Below are 18,785 nucleotides of genomic sequence, written 5' to 3' on the forward strand. Positions count from 1 at the left end.
ATTTAGTTTCGCCTTGACTAATGTTTGTCAAAGCACTGCCCTCTACTGGCAGGTATTTTAAGAGCTACTCAACTTTGTGACTTATAGACCAGTGGCTCTCAAACTTTCCAGACTACTGTACCCCTTTCAGGAGTCTGATTTGTCTTGTGTATCCCCTAGTTTCACCTCACTTAAAAACGACTTCCTTACAGAAATCAGATATAAAAATACAAAAGTGTCACAGCATGCTATTACTGAAAAATTGCTTACTATCTTATTTTTACCACATAGTTATGAAATAAATCAATTGGAATATAAACATTACACTTACATTTCAGTGTTTACTATATAGAGCAGTATAAACAAGTCATTATCTGTATGAAGTTTGAGTTTGTACTGAATTTATGTAGCCTGTTGTAAAACTAGGTAAAGATCTAGATGAGTTGATGTATTCCCTGGAAAACCTCTATGTGCCCCCAAGGGTACACATACCGCTGATTGAGAACCAGTGTTCTAGACCACCTGCTATTATTTATAGTTGTCGGAGATTCTCCTGCAGCTAGCGTGTCCCGTGCTTTTGGTGCACAAGAAACTCAGTGCGCTCTCCACTAACTAAAAAGTCCCGTACGGCCATGAAATCATGACAGCTTTCATTAAAATTCTGCTAACAGCAAACATTGATTATTTTTTTTTTAAATCACTCTTTTGCATAGTTCTGTTTAAACATATTTAATTATTTTATATATACTAGGGGGAAAAATTGCTTTTCTTTGAATCCATGACAGATTACATGAAATTAACTAAGCAAAGAAATGTGTTTCCTCCTTTTAGGAAGTCCCTGTCAATATTGGAAGAGCTGGAGCTTGTGTTGTTGTGGTGAAATTACCATGATGGATGTCCCTGGTGTGAAATAAACCCTGAGTACAGTTCCATAAAAACCATGTGACAGGAGGAGAAGAAACAAGTTCCAGAACATAATACAAATGACATACCGTATATACTCATTCATAATCCGAATATTTCTGGTAAAAAAGTGACGCATCAAGGAGCGGGGTCGGTTTATAAGCTGGTCTACCACAAAATATGATGATTTTAAACTCTGTGGAATCACTGAATTGAATATCTAATACATTGTTGTTTTGTTTACCTGGAGCGTCTGCAGGCCACAGGGAGCTGAGGGGCTCCAGGCCTGCAGACACTCTAAGTAAACAAAACATCCCACCAGCGGCTTACCCTACCTATTTATTGATGTCAATACTGCAGCATTTTAAAGTTGCAAAGGCTTTGTTTAGTGGACTAGATTGGCTTGAAAGGAATACTAAAAGAGCAGTACTTCAGATTTGCATGACATTTGACACATGCATTTCACAAAAAGCTATGCCTTACAAGCAATCAGAAAAACACAATGAATGATAATACTATAGCACTGGCGTCAGTCTGCTACTGTGTAATTTGATCTCTTCATACATTTCTACCAATGGACCTCTTGGAATGTCTGCAGGCACAGAGCCCCTCAGCTCCCATTGGCTGGGAACAGCAAACTGCAGACAATGGGAGCTGAGGGGCTCAGTGCCTGCAGACGCTCCAGGTAAATAAAACGTCTAGGTCCGCTAGTGGCTTACCCTAACAGGCCAGAGGCAAAGATTGCAAACCCCTGAAATATAGGGTCGGCTTATGAAAGGGTCATACAGTTTTTGCTATTTTTACCTAATCATCTTTCGGGGGAGGGTCAGCTTATAAATGAACAGGCTAATGAACGAGTCTATACGGTACATTTTCACAGCTCTGTACTGGAGGAAGACTCAGATTTGAGCCATTATGTAGTTTGAGCACAAAACTGAAGTTTATCGCCATTGCACAGACAGGTTTCTGCAAAACATGAATCATATGCAAGTATCAATACTTTGTTACACTTGATACACAGTAATACAATAGTATGTTTAAATGGTTCAAGTCTATTATAAAACTTTACTTCTTGTTATTAATAATATATAACAGCAGCTAAAGTGATAGATGTGTGTCACTGAATAAGACATAATATACATTTTCTTGTCCATATCAGTGGCAATGTTAATACACCTCTACCCCGATATAACGTGACCTGATATAAACACAAATTCGGATATAACGCGGTAAAGCTGCACTCTCGGGGGGCGGGGCTGGGCGCTCCAGCAGATCAAAGCAAGTTCAAAATAACGCGGTTTCACCTATAATGCGGTAAGATTTTTTGGCTCATGAGGACAGCGTTATATCGGGGTAGAGGTGTATGTTTAGAAAACAAGAAATTTGTATTTAAGTAAGTGAAAAGCAGACACTGGATAAAATAAATCTTCAACAATAGATAACCACGCAAAAGACAATTTGAGAGCTAACACTGGCAACAGAAAAATCACAATAAAAGTTCCTTTAAAGTAAGTTTACGTTTAATGACATCTAATTTCACAAATGAGAATATTTAGTGGATTTTTTAAAAGTATATAGAAGCAAATTATATCAGAAAATTGTGGAACTGTTTCTATGCAAAATTACAAAACCTAGTTACTAATAATAAGGGTGATACGGTGTAACTTTTCATTATTAAACATTGACAGAATAATCATTTTTAGCAATATAGCCGATTAAATTCTCTAACATTTAAAAATATATGCCCGAGTCTGAAGAAATCATTCTCTTAAGTTTCTGCCACTGAAATGAAATCTCATGTATAAAAAAAGATTGCCAATGTAACTTGCAGTATCTAAAAATTGGTAATTTGATAATGCATTGATATGCACTAGTAGTATCCTGATCACACACTCAGCCCACTAACTGTCAATATATTTTAAAGAAATTGTCTTTTCTTGGAATAATCAGAATGCATTAGATTTATCACTGGTAAAATGTTAGTGTAATTACGTTAATCAAATATAGCTTACATAATGGAAAAATGTATATCATATTGATATGACAATCTATGACCTCAGCTGAAGAGTGCCAGCTTCCTCACATGTACAGTATAAAATATTGTAGTCAAGGAACATGTGTACTGTGTAACATTATGTACCATTAAAATAAGCATGTTTACATTTTATCTGAAACCATCTAGAATGCTAAGAATGAAGATAAATTTCACTGAATCAAAGAATCACTTGAAAAACAGCACATAATATTCAGCATGCAAAACATCTCTTTCATGTGCCAGTTTATATGAAGGATTTTTTTTCCATTTCTGATAATTTTGTGTGCTGGAATTATACAGTAGGGAATGTTATCATATATGTAAAATGTTCTATACCGTAAAACATGATATATGGGTAGTGTCTATGTTAGCCTTTAAAACTCATCATTTCATTATGAGAAAAAATCAGGGTAAAACAGTAAGAAATGTGCTTTATGAATATGTAGACAACTTTGGGGATGGAATGTTGCATTTTCAGAACTCTGCAATATGCTATTTTAACAGGCTTTATACTATATATTGTGTAGAAAAATTCTAAGACTTAGCAACCATGGGATTATTTATAAAAAAAAATAAAATGTTTTTAAACTTGCAAATCAATTCACACAAATTATGTTTATAATATGGCATGCTGAATTAAAATAAATTTTACTTTCTCTGCTAAGAAAGTCTCTATGCAATTTTAAACAGTATTTCAATAATTGTGTGATTCCCAACTTGTATGCATTTCCAACAGTACTAGTGACAAAAAGACATTTGCTTCCTAAAGTACTTTCATATAAAAGACCCAGTGTTGGTCATAGCAGCAAGTCTTTCTCCTTTCCTGGTGATGCTGCATCAATATAGGTCATGTGTTCCTTCAAGTAGCTGAGAAATGACATTTTTAAGAGGATAGAAAAACTTACCTAGCCCTCAGCACACTAGACCCTGCTCTCCATCAGGGATCTGTGCTGTTCATCCTGCTCTTCCATTGAGATAATCTCACTCTGTTGACATAACTGTACTGCATTAGGTTCAGGTAATAACCCAAGATCTACTTTTCCCCCCTCCCTCCATGTCCAAATCCTTTAGCATCCTGACCCCTCTATTCTGTGCGACCTCTAAGAAGGTTATTATAATGCTAATGCAGTCACATAAGAACCCCCTTTCTATGGATGCAGGAAGACTTTCAAGTGCTCCCAATCTTTCTACAGAAAGCCCAGAAGGTTCACTTGCAAAGTGCTGAGGGTTGCTATTTGACAAGTTTACTTAGAGAGGACACTGTATAGTGAACTCCATGAAGCATATGGAATCTCACTTACTAATTACCAATTTTGAACAGCCTTCAAGTCTTTGGGTTTCTAAATCCAAATCTCTTTGGAGTTATTCATTACTTAATCATCTGGCTAGTATCCAAGCAACAAAAGAGAAATCTGTATTTTTCCACATTTTATATTTTATTACTATTCATGGAGTATTTATTTTACATGTATATTTATGTAGCTTTATAAAAAAAAACACAACCAAGGACAAACTCTCTCCACACTTTAAAAACTAAGTCAAATGTGGGACACACGACAAGGGCTCAGGTGCAAGAAGGGAGGGTGGGAGGTTTTGATGAAGTCACTACTTTTAGCAAAATAAATGGGTCTCAGAGGGAGAGGAAGGTTCCTACAAGGAATGGGAAGATGTTCCAAGAATATAGAATGGGGTGAAAGAAGGCACAAAGCAGCAAGTTGGAGGATCTGAAAAAGTCCTTAGGGAGAAGTGGGGAAGAATACAGAAATATAGGGTCAATGCCAAAACCCATGTTTTTTCTGGAAATGAAGGCAGAGGTGAAGATGAGGATAATTATAAAGACCTTTGAAAAGGGAAATAAGAATGCTTAATGTAGAAGACGGGGAAGCCACTGAGAGAATTCAGAGTACAGAAATAAAATAGTAAAATTGGAAATTCCCCAGCCTTTCTGTATTTTCTTTCCCCTCCTCCTTCAACACCCAGTTTTGTTAGGAAATTACATAACTATTGAGAAGTGCACTCTTTTTCATTCTTCTTCATTTCAAGATACCACTGATCCAGCTATTAATACACCGTATATTTAGAAAGAAAGAAATAAAAAGTGTGATGGTATTGTGATACTGACATAACTTTAATTAAACTAACTGTAGTAAGCCAGTTAAGAGGGGGTTGAAAAAGGTACTAGACAGATGCTCTCCATGAAGCAAAGCTTTAGGGATACAACAATTTTTCCTTATTCTAAGAAAATTCCTAGTTTAGCATTAAAAGAAAATAACTCTCTTTCTTGTGGTGCTTTACCATTGTCGAAAGACATGGTTGACTTCGTTTTTGAATCAGCATAAAGAGTGAGGAAAAATGTAGCGTTCAACTCACATCAAGCCTTTCAATTTCACAGACCCAAGGCAACCTACTACAGTAAGCCAATGCCACTGAAATGGATCTTGTGAAACATATACTTGAAGCTGGGAAAGAGTTTGATGAGATGACCTTCTTGAAGGAGAACTAGACCAGATGCTGTTGAAAGAGGGGACATCTGACACATGCAGTATAACCTGCAGTGTGCCAGTTGTAGATCTTTCTCAAGTGAAGGAAAGACTGGATAGAATGGAGAAGAACAGAATGCAGGAAGTCTTGTAGGATACACCAGAACACACACTGTAGGACACACCAGAATGCAGGAATGCAGGTGTGTCCTACAGTGGAGAAAAATTAGCATATCTGCATATACCTAAAGAAACTCTCAGTGCAGACACAGAGAGGGAAAGATATATTTTTCCCAAAGGAGAAAACTAATTTCTTATTCTCAATACTAAATGCAGCTAGTGGATTCTGGCAAGTTCCATTTTTTTCTAACAGTATCTGTTGACCAAAATCCCAATCATGGATTTTATGATTTTTCTAATTCTACAGCTGCATTAGATGCCAGCTGCTACAGTCCTACTAGGCCAGTTTCACAAAGGTTATTCAAATCCTGTAACATATCATTCCAGATGGCATTCAGACTCCAAGACCTGTTCTCCCCATGTCCATCCATAGGAAAGTCCTGCTTGCCAGTTCAGTTTGAACTGGGACAACATAACATGGGGACTAAGGATGAGCCTGGTTGTAGTGGCCCTGCTTTGAGCAGGGGGTTGGACTAGATGACCTCCTGAGGTCCCTTCCAACACTGAGATTCTGTGATTCTATGAAAAGAGCATAAGGGTGAGGATGGGTGGGAGGGGATGGGGAAATTTGGTCTGTATTCATTGACAAAAAGCACAATGGAGAAAGAAACATGATATGATAAGAAAGGGGAAATAACTTGTTTAAAATAGATCTTTAAAATTAGAGTTTGAAAAAAGTCTTTTTGCAAAAGGGATACTAAACAAGGTGAGACTCACCAGGACAAGTTTATTAATAGGACCCATTATTAATTCTTGAAAATCCTCAAAAAATTCTAATACTACTCAAAGTGCACAGGTTGTGTTCCTCTTCCAAAACAAAGTGTCAGAATTCCTGTTCTAATTGAAAATCTTAACACAACCTTAACTATGAGAGTTGCCATAGGTGCCTCTACATATAACATGCTCTGTCTCTTGATAAGAAGAACTAAATGAATGCCAGTTGCCGGTAAATTTTAAAATGGAAACATGAATTCTCCCTCTTCCCAAGTCACATATTACTGGCCTGGACGTGTATTGTAATCAAACAGAATCTGATTTCCCCGGGCCTGCTCCTTCAAATCTCTAGCATGCTCAAACAGTAAACAATAAAAATGGATTTTTAAAAATGCCTCTTCAAGATAAAGAAAATATTAACCTCTTTAAAAGCAAGAAGGATTGAGACTACTGAAATGAATGTTTAAGAATGAAATCATGGTTACACTTGTATTTGATTTATTTTTTAGGATAATTTATTTTTAGGGTGATGGGCTGAAAGAGTCTACTGTAAATCTAGATCTAGAAGTCTTGGCTATCAAAAAGGGTAGTGAGGTCAAGCCTGGATTCCAATATTAAAACAGTATAATTAAAATTATAAAAATATATAACAGAGACAGAACTGATTGAACACTAATCACCATTTTCTCTCAGACTTAAGACATTTGCCTTCCGTTCTTCTACAATAATTGTAACTAACAATATTTGATAAATGCTGGAGAACAAAGGACCAAAATCAAGTAAAGCATAAGCCCGAGAAACTATTGGAAAGAGGTTGTACTGAGACCCCAAATCCAGAAAAAGGAAGATAGAAATGAGAAAATTGTAAAGTGGGGGGTGTGAAGAAGACTATAAACTGTCCTAAGGTGAGAGGAGAACATAAGTATCCCCTACAATGAGGCTTCTTCACTTCAGATTTCCCATTAAAAAAAACAAACCACAAGTGGATGTCATCTACAATGATGTCAGAAGTGATGAATGGCTTTCATCATTTACAAACTACTATATGGCAGCAGCACATACAATCCTCGTACCTGCCACTCCATCTGCAAACTCTATTTCTGGAGTAAGGTTCTAGAGAAAGTGATTTTCTCTTACCTCTCAGATCCAGTACTGCATTATCCCCCTTCATCCTGATTCTCACCACTGGAGTGACTGCTACTTGTGCTGTCCCTCCTTCTTTGTCCAAATCACTGAATTTCTTTCCTCTCTAAATCTTGAAAATTCTCCTTTCTCTTTGGATTTTGAGTGACCCTCTTTGTAAAGCATTTTGTGATAATGCATATTAAGGGTGTTATATAAAATTTAGTGTACAGTATGTGTAATATACCATTTCTCAAAAAGAAAGTATCTCTACTATGTCAGGCCTTCCATTGGCAGACCAGCAGTACAACTGGCCACAGAATCAGAGTAATTAGAGATGTAAGAGAACTATTGGTTCAACTGGTTCACTCCCCTACCATGTTGTATAAGACTGTTTCTATGTTGTTTAGATACCCACTATGAGCTTGGCAATGGAACCTAAATAATACAGATAATTCTCTATAGAATGTGATGAATTGGCTGAGCACAGATGGTTTATCTGCTGCTTCCCTTTTCTCCTTATGATTAGTTGCTGAAAGTTGGGAAGAATGGGTAACAGAGATAGGGTGTCTAGGGCCCCAATAGGAGTGTGTCTTGAGACTCACCATGACTTAAAGCCATAGAGTGTTAGCAGCTAGAGGGTCTGCAACTACATTTATAGTCACTGAGGCTTTGTCCAGTGTAACATTAAGAAAGGAAGAATGTTCCAGATACTCATTAACTTCAGCCCTGTCAAAAAGGGCAAAGATGCTTCTGCAAAGAGGTAGCGTGAATGTTATGTATTAATAGGTTAGAACTGGGTGGGGAGAAGAAATCAATAAAGGGCTCATGTAATCTAAATTCTTCCAGCCTTCTCACTGCATTATAGTGCAGACTTTTATTATGTGATCACAAACTACTTTGTTTCCACATAACCTCTGGCTCCCTAGGTGTCATGATGGACAATGCTATGTGAAGCATCAGTTCAATATTGTTTTTTATCCCCATCTTTCAATGCGTGGGCCTCATATTTTATTTATTGCTCATCATCCAAGCCCTGCACTAAATATGGAATTATACATTTTCTCATGGGCCTTTCTAGGCCCTCATCACCATAACTGTGTGCCAAACAAAAAATAGCACCCCTCTGAAGAAGGGAAAGAATATCCATATTTTACTGATAGGGAACTGAGTCCAGGAGAGATTGAGGCTAACGTGCATATGTGATCACTAATTTTTGATGCTACACAGATTTTCACACTGCAAGTGCATGCAAAGTTTGGTATTTGACTCTCCCCTCCCTCAGTCTAGGAATTCTACTTCCTATGAGATACAATACACAACACTTGATATTTTATGTAATGTCCTTAATATGTAGCATCACAAAATGTTTAACAGAGTCATTCATAATTCAAAAAGATAAGTGATTCAAAATTAGAATTTAAAGAGTGAAAATAAAACAGTGATGTGGCTAGAGAGGGAGTAGTAGCTTAAGAACCTCCTCTAAGTCAAAGGCTCAGTTAAACAGTACCAAATATTCTAGAATTACAGAAATTAAATACTGAATCAAGCATTACTACGGTCTAGGCCATTACTACATCAGTAGTTCCTATACTGCATACACAGCACAGTGATGAGCTTGGTATAAGATTCTAGATGGACTAGACTTAACTGTATCATCTCAAGTTTTGTCCAGAGTAACTTAAATAAAGGGGAATTCCATCACTTGATTACTTGAACAATACCAGAGGAGCAAAGATTACTATTAATTAGAAGATTGGATTAAATAAAAGGTTAGAACTGTAAGACATTTTGTGGGAGGTTTCCCTATCTCAGGCACTGACAATACATGGATGAAAGTTAAATAGTATAAACAGACCTGGCTGAATACTATACTTCAGTTAATTTTGCTGCTTTTCATTAAGTATTTTATTCAACAAATAATTTTGTGGTGTTCAGCCAAATCTTCTTGGGTGAACAGTATTTGTAGAAGAAATTATTTAACCATTTCACAATTCAAATAATTGATTCAACAACTATTTTTCTGCTATTTGTCCAGTCATAGCAAATAAGTAAGAGCTTGTTTGTTGACCTAAAAGCATTAGTTTATCTTTGAACTCAGCTCATGCAATGATTTTAACAGGAGTTAAAAAATGCTTTGCTTTTGTGTTCTCACATGTAGCTAGCTGTCAGCATCTAAAAATGCTAGCTGCCACTGTCATGCTTGTAGGTGTTAAGTTACACCTGAATGGGTAGAATCATTTTGTTCTGATCATATTATTTTCTGTTCTAAAATACTGTTGATATCAAGAGAAATCGTAAGTGTCTGAGACTCATTCTCCAAGATAATAGTGGGATATTTCTTCTTCAGTGATCATATTCTCACCCCACTATGAACCCATACTTAAGACTATGGGATTGGATAAGCAGGTTACTTGTTTTGAGCCTGCAGCCTGGTTACTAAATATGCTCACAATAGATACCATTTCTTTTTCTTCTATACTCTGTTATTAGTTCCCTGAGAAGATTTGTATTCATTTTAATATAGCCAATAGGGTTTGACCAAATTGAGAAGGTTTTTCACTGACCATGGTCCCTTTCCTGTGCTTGGACTTTAAAGAAATGCCAGGAAACAGATTATAAGACTTTCTGCAGCAGTTCAGTCCATTTCTGGTCCCTAATATTAATGCGAATGCTTCTCAGGAAGTTAAAATAGAAAGGGACAGAATTTCATAAAATGTCCCAGTGGCTGCCAATGAGTCTAACATTCTATACAATTGTAATGAGGAAGCTTTTTAAAAAAATAAAATGTTTGCTTACCATGAAGGAAAAAAGGAGGAAAGGTACAAGAGACAAGATTCAATTCTGCACTGCTCTCAGAATGTTCTCATATACTGCATTGATCACAAAGCAAATGAATGAATGAATGAATGAATGAATGAATGAATGGAGAATAAACCTTACTTTTCACATAAAAGTTCTAGAGGTTTTCTGAACAACAGATATTTAAGCTTACTATGTCACAAAAATTAGGGACGGCTCAAACTAAAATCTTGACACTTTGTCATGTTTGGATTCAATTCAAACTTTGCAGTTTAAGACATCTGTAAGAATATATTAACTCAGGGGTAGGCACCCTATGGCACGTGTGCTGAAGGCGGCACGCAAGCTGATTTTCAGTGGCACTCACACTGCCTAGGTCCTGGCCACTGGTCCGGGGGGCTTTGCATTTTAATTTAATTTTAAATGAAGTTTCCTAAACATTTTAAAAATCTTATTTACTTTACATACAACAATAGTTTAGTTATATATTATAGACGTATAGAAAGAGACCTTCTAAAAAGGTTAAAATGTATTACTGGCACGCAAAGCCTTAAATTCGAGTGAATAAATGAAGACTCGGTACCACTTCTGAAAGGTTGCCGACCCCTGTATTAACTATATGATCTTTAGCTTAGTCATACATTTTGCAATATGAAGTTTGCTCAGAAGATGGTGCTATGTGACAAGATTTTTATGAAATCTCATTTTACCATGAAAATATAGTATTGTAATTTAAAAGTTATTTTAAAGTGTGAATAAAATGGACAAGCTATCTTCCCCATTTTATAATACTCGGTCTACTGCCTTCTTGTCAAAGCCATCTCCTCCATTTCTCTATATTTGGCATAGGTATGTTGTTGAATTTTTACAAACAACTTTGGACACAATGCCAGGCTCTGCTGAAGTTGTTACTAGCCTCCTAATTTTCCCATGATTGTCTTAATGTGACAGTAAACATGGATAATTTTATACAAATTTAATGATACATTCAGCAAGCTCAAATTAGTGTTTGAGTTTTTGGTTTTATTAGTCTATAAAGCTTACAGAAATTGTGAACTGAAAGGATAAAAAGAACTCTTCCCAAAGAGGGACGGGGGGGGAGTTTGGCTAATCATAATAAAAATAGTCAAAATGAACAAGATGATAACTACCTAATGTATAACAATCCTGAATACCAAGTACACAAACTGTTGGTTGATAGTTGAACAAATTTCATTTGTTCATTTAAATCAAATACTTCCAAAAAAATTTATGATTCATTCAGCATATTATATACAGACAAGTGTAGCCAAGAGAGGAGTTTTCAGTTAATCAGTTTTCAGTAGTTAATCAGGTCTATATTATGGAAACTTTTTGTGTTTAATCCTCCAATAGTTTCCATTAACCCAGAGCCCCATTCATGGAATATTTGTTTCAGTTATTCTTCTTGTTATCTGAACTTCTCCCATATTGCCATGTTAATTTGTTTGCCCTCTATCTCCATTTCTTCCAGACTCCACAACACCATTTGTACAGAAAACACAATCACTACGTATGTTTCACTGTTTAGGACATCCAGAGAGGCTCACATCTACTGGTCAGTTTACTCTATAACATAACAGACAACTTGGATGCTTTGCTCTTCCCTCTAATGACCACCATGCCTGGAGTAAACATAACCACACCTGGGAAAGTTGTTCTGGGTAACTTGGCTAGTTCTGAAAACAAGGCAAAGGAAACTTTGTCTTTCTTGATCAGTCTTACTTCTTACATTTAGTCTGCTTTTTAAATTTGACCTTTACAAGTACAAAAGATAACAATAAGCTTTGAAATTTAACAGCAAATTAGCAAAGATAGCCCTTACAGAATAGCTGTGCATAGGCTTCCCCAATACTGCCATCTCACCCCTACAGAAACTACCATATTGGCTCTGGTACACCAGGTAACCTCTACGTGCGCAGAAGCAGGATTTGCTCATACGCACACTTAGGGTATCTTCACAGCATTCATTAACAACAACATAAGTGCCTATTCAAGTATTGAACACTAATGCTGATGAAGTTCAGAAAGTATTTTAACATAAAACAATACAGCTTATGCAGGAATGCATTCCTCTCAAAAAGCAGAGGCCAAATGCACATCATAAAGTTTTTCAGTGATGACAATAGTTATACTATTTTTCATGAAGGGTCATCTCTGAATACAAAATATTTATTCAGCCTTAATACAATAGTAATAATGCAAAACATTATTATTCAAGAACAGCATTATTGGCTTTGCTTACATAAAGAAATCTAGAAGCTGGGATTGGACGACAGGATGGATCAATTGATAAACTGCCCTGTTCTGTTCACTCCATCTGAATCATCTGGCACTGGCCACTGTTGGAAGACAGGATATTGGGCTAGGTGGACAACTGATCTGACCCAGTATGGCCATTCTTATGTTTTTACCTTCAATGCTTGAAATTTAGACAATTCTATGCTTGGAGTATGTGACCTATGTTTTACCTAGATCTGTTTAAAAATCATAGCTAATATATAAAAGTCCTGCCATGCACTACCAGGTTTCTATGGCACAGTCCACATTTGTATTTTCAGAAGATATTGAAAACACACACCTGGGTCAAGCATAACTGGCATGCAAGCAAAAACATCACTGCAAGCCCTTGATTTCTGAAGGAAATCTATTTGAAAACACAAGATTCCCCTTTTAATTCAACATCAAAAGAATCAATATTTCAATCATATTCAATATAACTTAAGAAACTAAGATGTCCAGCATTTTAGAGATGGTGAAAAAGAAGCCATTGCATTCATTACAGTATAATGTAAACAGACATCTTTCAAAAAAGGACCATTTTAAGAAACAATGAAAATGGTACAATATCTCCTGTTTCTAGAGTGCTTATTCATGCAAAATCAACTGATGTTTCTAGGTGAAAAGGGAATTAAGGTGGGAAGAAAAGTGTATTATTAATAAATAAAATAACTAATTAAATAAGTGTGTGTGTGTGTGTGTGTGAGAGAGAGAAAAGAAGCTCTTTTCTCCAGCTGCAGCCCTTCACGTGAGATTCTCTTTTTCTGAGACTAGATCTTGAGACACTGGAAACCTAGAATTCTCTAGATCCCAGAACAAACAACAAATGGCATGAAAGCTACAGCATGGCTTTTCTCTGTACATAAACCTTTCACAACAGTTTAAATATTAAAGAGTATATTAAACTTGTAATCATTTCTCCTGCCCACTCCTTCTTTCCTCCAGGAGTCCCTTATCAGACTGTCCAATGAAGAGGTAGCTCCACCTGTTCCTCCTTTGACCTCTCCCCTAATTTTCTCTAAAACCTGAAAGCTCCATTTTCCCTACCTCTGGCTACACTACCCCAGCTATCATCGACTCCCCAATCCTCAAAGGTTTGTTTCTCTAACTCAACCAATGACATGTCCCAACTTCCGAAACCCAGATGCCCTGACTCTCCGACTCGCCCATCCTCCCACTTCTAATTTTTAATATACCTGTTTGGCATTCCTGTCCTGTAAAAATTTGCAAGATGAGATGCCAACAATCAGTCCCAGCAGTCCCAGCAGCAATAGTAGAAGCTCCGGACATTCAAAACAGAATTCCACCAGTAGATATCAAAATAGATTACATCAAATCTTCTAGATGAGAAAAACACTTTTATCTAGCTGCTGAACAGCTCTTGATTGTAACTGGAAATGGTATGTACTGCCTGAGGCATTGCTGATAAAAAGTAGTACTACTCACATTCAGACCTGGAAAAAAATTTCCCCAGGTAAAGTAAAACTCAGTCCAATCATGTTTATTAACCAGTTCCTTTTGTTAAAGAGGTATCAGAGGGGTAGCCGTGTTAGTCTGGATCTGTAAAAGCAACAAAGAATCCTGTGGCACCTTATAGACTAACAGACGTTTTGCAGCATGAGCTTTCGTGGGTGAATACCCACTTCTTCAGATGCAAGTGGTGGAAATTTCCAGGGGCAGGTTTATATATGCAAGCAAGAAGCAAGCTAGAGATAACGAGGTTAGATCAATCAGGGAGGATGGGGCCCTGTTCTAGCAGTTGAGGTGTGAAAACCAAGGGAGGAGAAACTGGTTCTGTAATTGGCAAGCCATTCACAGTCTATGTTTAATCCTGAGCTGATGGTGTCAAATTTGCAGATGAACTGGAGCTCAGCAGTTTCTCTTTGAAGTCTGGTCCTGAAGTTTTTTTGCTGCAGGATGGTGTTCAACCTGTAGGAGAACACTTCAACCTCCCTGGCCACACAATAGCAGATCTTAAGGTGGCCATCCTGCAGCAAAAAAACTTCAGGACCAGACTTCAAAGAGAAACTGCTGAGCTCCAGTTCATCTGCAAATTTGACACCATCAGCTCAGGATTAAACATAGACTGTGAATGGCTTGCCAATTACAGAACCAGTTTCTCCTCCCTTGGTTTTCACACCTCAACTGCTAGAACAGGGCCCCATCCTCCCTGATTGATCTAACCTCGTTATCTCTAGCTTGCTTCTTGCTTGCATATATAAACCTGCCCCTGGAAATTTCCACCACTTGCATCTGAAGAAGTGGGTATTCACCCACGAAAGCTCATGCTGCAAAACGTCTGTTAGTCTATAAGGTGCCACAGGATTCTTTGTTGCTTTGTTAAAGAGGGTGCACTGCAGCAGTCGTATAGCCAAACACATTTTTTTTTAAAGTAAATGATCATGGCTTCCCTCTCCCTAAGGCTACACTGTATTTACATTAACAATGTTTTGTTAGAATAGGGAAAGATTGGAGAGGTTGGGTCAGGAACTGACCCAGAAAGTGAAGAGAAGGAACAAAGAAGAAGCTAGAGAGATTGGCTCAAAAAGAAATTGTGGGGAGCTTTCAAAATACATTTCATCTGTTAAATTAAAAACAATCGTATTTGATTATTTACTACACCACCAAAGAACGATAATCATGAAGGAAAGCAGAAAGCAACAGTGATATGAGACAACTCAGAAACATTCCTTTTCCTTTAGAACAAATGATATTCCTCACTAAAAACATCACAAGCCCACGGTTTTTTGCTTATACAGCTACTTTACTTCCAAACCAGGAAATAAAAGTCATACTAATTCTAATAATCTGATATATACGCAGGTTACTGAATTTTATATTCAAACATTGATAGTTATAGTTATAGCAGCATCTTATATTTCATTCAGCATTTGAGACCCCAAAGGGCCCTACCTGACTCTCTGTAAAAGAAAGGCTACTTTTTTTTTATTCTGTACATCAAGCTCAGCCTTTGAGAACCTCACTTTACATATACTTTGTCTGCTAGCTTCATTGTATTTGTTGTGTTTTGTTCACAGCCAATTTCGTTTTTCTCCAGTACCTTGCCATCCTAAAGTACTTAAAATTCTCCCAGGATTGTCAGGTTTGCTCATCCCTTGAGAAGCAGATACGTGTGTTCTGCTACACTGACATCTTGTCATAAACATATTGTATCTAGAGATGAAAGAAAACTTGTGCAACAGTTATTGCAAGAATGGTGTTGGGGACTTGATTAGATAATAGTTACTATCTTGAAAGGTTTATATCCTCATATGATTTATTCGGAACCTTTTATGCTTCCTGGGGAATATGTCCTTGAAATATCTTTATAGTTCACTTGTTTTGATGTAGTACTTTCCCCTCAAATGACTTGTGGGCAAGCCCACCTCTCTTTCATTGCACCCAGTTACATGTCCAGACCATCCCAAAGTACTTACCAAAATGATATTGATGTGAATATGTAAGCATTTGGAGAAGCCACTGTATGCTCAGCAGTTGCTCACAGCCAGCTTTGGGCTTGAGAATCATTTTATGGAAAGAGAGAAAAAGTTGATCAGGAATCTTGTTATTTCCTATTCATGTATTAATGCACTAATAGGCTCTTTACATTCCTCATTTGAAAGAAGACACTTCTAAGGATATGATCCTGCCAGGTTTTCAGTACCTTGTAGAACTGAGCCCTTTCAATGAATGCCTATAAACCACAATTTTTTGGCATGGAGAGTACTACTAACTAAGTCATTTTAACCTACAGGGTTGCTACTGAAAATATTTCCACAGAAAACTATTAAATAAATTAAAAGTGAAAAATCAGCCAATAATAAAATATTGTATTCTTTTAATTTTGATTCTTTCAAACTCCTATTCCCCAGGTGCAGGTTTGGGGACACTGCTTCAGCTGCATCAAGCCCTGCACTTGAATATGTCTGAAGAGATAGAATATGAAGCATCAGATGCAATATCATCAATGTGAAATAAGTACCAAATGCAGCTTGCCAAAAATAGAGGATAAAAGCCTCTTTCTGAAAGATATATTTTTTTTAAAATGCCTTGCTATGTGCTACCAGGATGTCAGGTCCATGATAGGAGTCTTAAGAGCTAATTAGAAAGTACAATTAGAAGATCTGTTACTTTATTTAACAGTTTATGAATTCAAGCTACAAAATTCCTCATGGGATGAAATTTGTCGTATAGTGCTGTACTTTGCCTATTTGGTATACAGATCTTTTTTTTTTTTAATTTGCCAGATTTCATAAAAACCATTAGCTCACTTCCATAGAACAGCTGCTTTTTAAAACAAAACATCTGACTGGCATCTGTTCCATTATGTAGAGTATGCATTTTTCCTACAAATAAGGGTCCACCACAACTAGACAATATATGACCACACAATGTTTATGCTATAATTAAGTAATAAACCATAACTGAGTTTACTTAATTTCTGTGCAATTATTCAGACTCTAAAATATCTAGAGGATGACTAGATGTGATAGCACCATGACTTAATGTGATGCTGAGGCCAACGTTCTGCCACAAATGTACTAATTTCCCTACAGACTTGTAGATAACATGACACACACAAGGGCAGATTTTGGCCATTGAGAGCACAAATCACCACAGTGCCCAAATCAGCAATTTTTACTTGTGTAAGTAGTCCTATTAATCTGAATAATGATTATGCAGTGGTAGGGATTGCTACCCACCTCTATATAAGGTAACTGGCAGAAGTAGTGTAATATTTTCAACCATTACTTCCTTAATTGCTTAATCCAGGCCAAGATGTAAACAGTTGGTATTGTAACTTTGTGTAGCACAGGCTGCATTCTCCAGTCTGTGAGCTAAACCTAGATTGACTCTGTAAGTGAGTTTACATTGAAAACATGCAAATTATGTCATTGTGCCCAGGTTTCACATGAATTTAGGAAAACATGACACTTTTGATTATTTAGTTTCAGTATCAAATGAACTCCAAACAAAATTAACAAAACCAAACCCTGAATATGAGGTGTCTCAGACTGAAACCAAAGAAAATAAAAAGCAAAACCACCACATTTTGAAAAGCTCAATTACTAACAGCTATATCAGGCTTTCAGGTTGTGACTGTCCATTTTTTAAAATCAATTTGGCCTATAAATGGGACCATGGAACAAAACAAAAACAAATTACTCCAATCTTTTTTACAGTATGGACAATTGCATTAGAATTAGTATTTCATCACTAGCTAATAACAGCAATTTAATTGTTTGGTTTTTTGTGGAAGGGGTACAGGAAGGAAAGATCTGACAACTTTCCTCTTTACAGGGAGGAAAGGCTGAAATCCCATATCTGCACCTCAGTCTAATACATAACTTCCCAACTGGGTGGGAGAAACCAGCTGAGAGCTTTAAGCACTAATATTTTTCTTATATTAACATTCTAACAATGTCAATCTTTGGTTTATAGGCTGAATAAATAACAGTATACTTAACAAGACATCAATTCTTCACCAAATTGCCACTTACCTCCCTCCCTATAAAAACTCTGGAACAAAGTTGACTTCTACATAAACGAGGAATCTTTGTTGATGCACAATTAGCACTATTTGTACCCATAGGGGATCTAGATATACACCTCTACCTCGATATAACACTGTCCTTGGGAGCCAAAGTCTTACCATGTTATAGATGAAACCGTGTTATATTGAACTTGCTTTGACTCACTGGAGTGCGCAGCCCCGGCTCCCCCCACCCGAGCACTGCTTTACTGCTTTATATCCAAATTCATGTTATATCAGGTGGCGTTATATCGAGGTAGAGGTGTATAAAGTTCTCTGAGTGTTGCATTCCAAAGCTGTGAAGTAGATATGGACAGAAAAGAGTGTATACAGCTCGGGATATTTTATAGTCTAGGGTTCAGGGTTTGGATTATAGACTCATAGTCTTAAGGTCAGAAGGGACCATTATGGATTAGTGCTGAAATGTCACAAAATTTCATTTTCAAATACTTAAAGTCCTACATAATTACTTGAACTCACAAAATTTCTGCCATTTTACTGAGGAATGTGAAGAATTCAGCTGTCCTTATGAGATTTCTGACATCTTGGGCCACACCAAACATACATCCACAAAACATTCCCCTTCTGATTTTTAATGTATCCTGTGACTAAAAATCACATAGAATGGTTGGAACTGAGGCTTCACATATTCCCCTACTTTGAGATTCAAATGATCAGCCCCTACTCTGAGATTCAAGTGATCCTACTTGCAGTTTTTCTGGCTTGGCCTTTCTAACTC

General features: G+C 36.9%; 1 protein-coding gene and 1 long non-coding RNA gene across 2 annotated transcripts in view; both read left to right on the plus strand.

The window, feature by feature from the left end:
* Positions 1-3,539, plus strand: part of KLHL4 (kelch like family member 4) — an 83,979-nt gene extending 80,440 nt beyond the window's left edge. The window contains exon 11 of the mRNA XM_045029322.1: positions 811-3,539. Within this exon, the coding sequence (XP_044885257.1) occupies positions 811-870 (60 nt within the window). The 3' untranslated portion in view covers positions 871-3,539. The remainder of the gene's footprint in view (positions 1-810) is intronic.
* A 4,371-nt stretch (positions 3,540-7,910) lies between these two features.
* On the plus strand, positions 7,911-16,892 carry LOC123377148. The gene is made up of 3 exons (XR_006582111.1): positions 7,911-8,176; positions 11,708-11,791; positions 16,386-16,892. It is a non-coding gene; the product is annotated as an uncharacterized LOC123377148 (long non-coding RNA).
* The last annotated feature ends 1,893 nt before the right edge of the window (positions 16,893-18,785 follow it).

This window comes from Mauremys mutica, chromosome 9 (assembly GCF_020497125.1).
Source record: "Mauremys mutica isolate MM-2020 ecotype Southern chromosome 9, ASM2049712v1, whole genome shotgun sequence".
Lineage (NCBI taxonomy): Eukaryota > Metazoa > Chordata > Testudines > Geoemydidae > Mauremys > Mauremys mutica.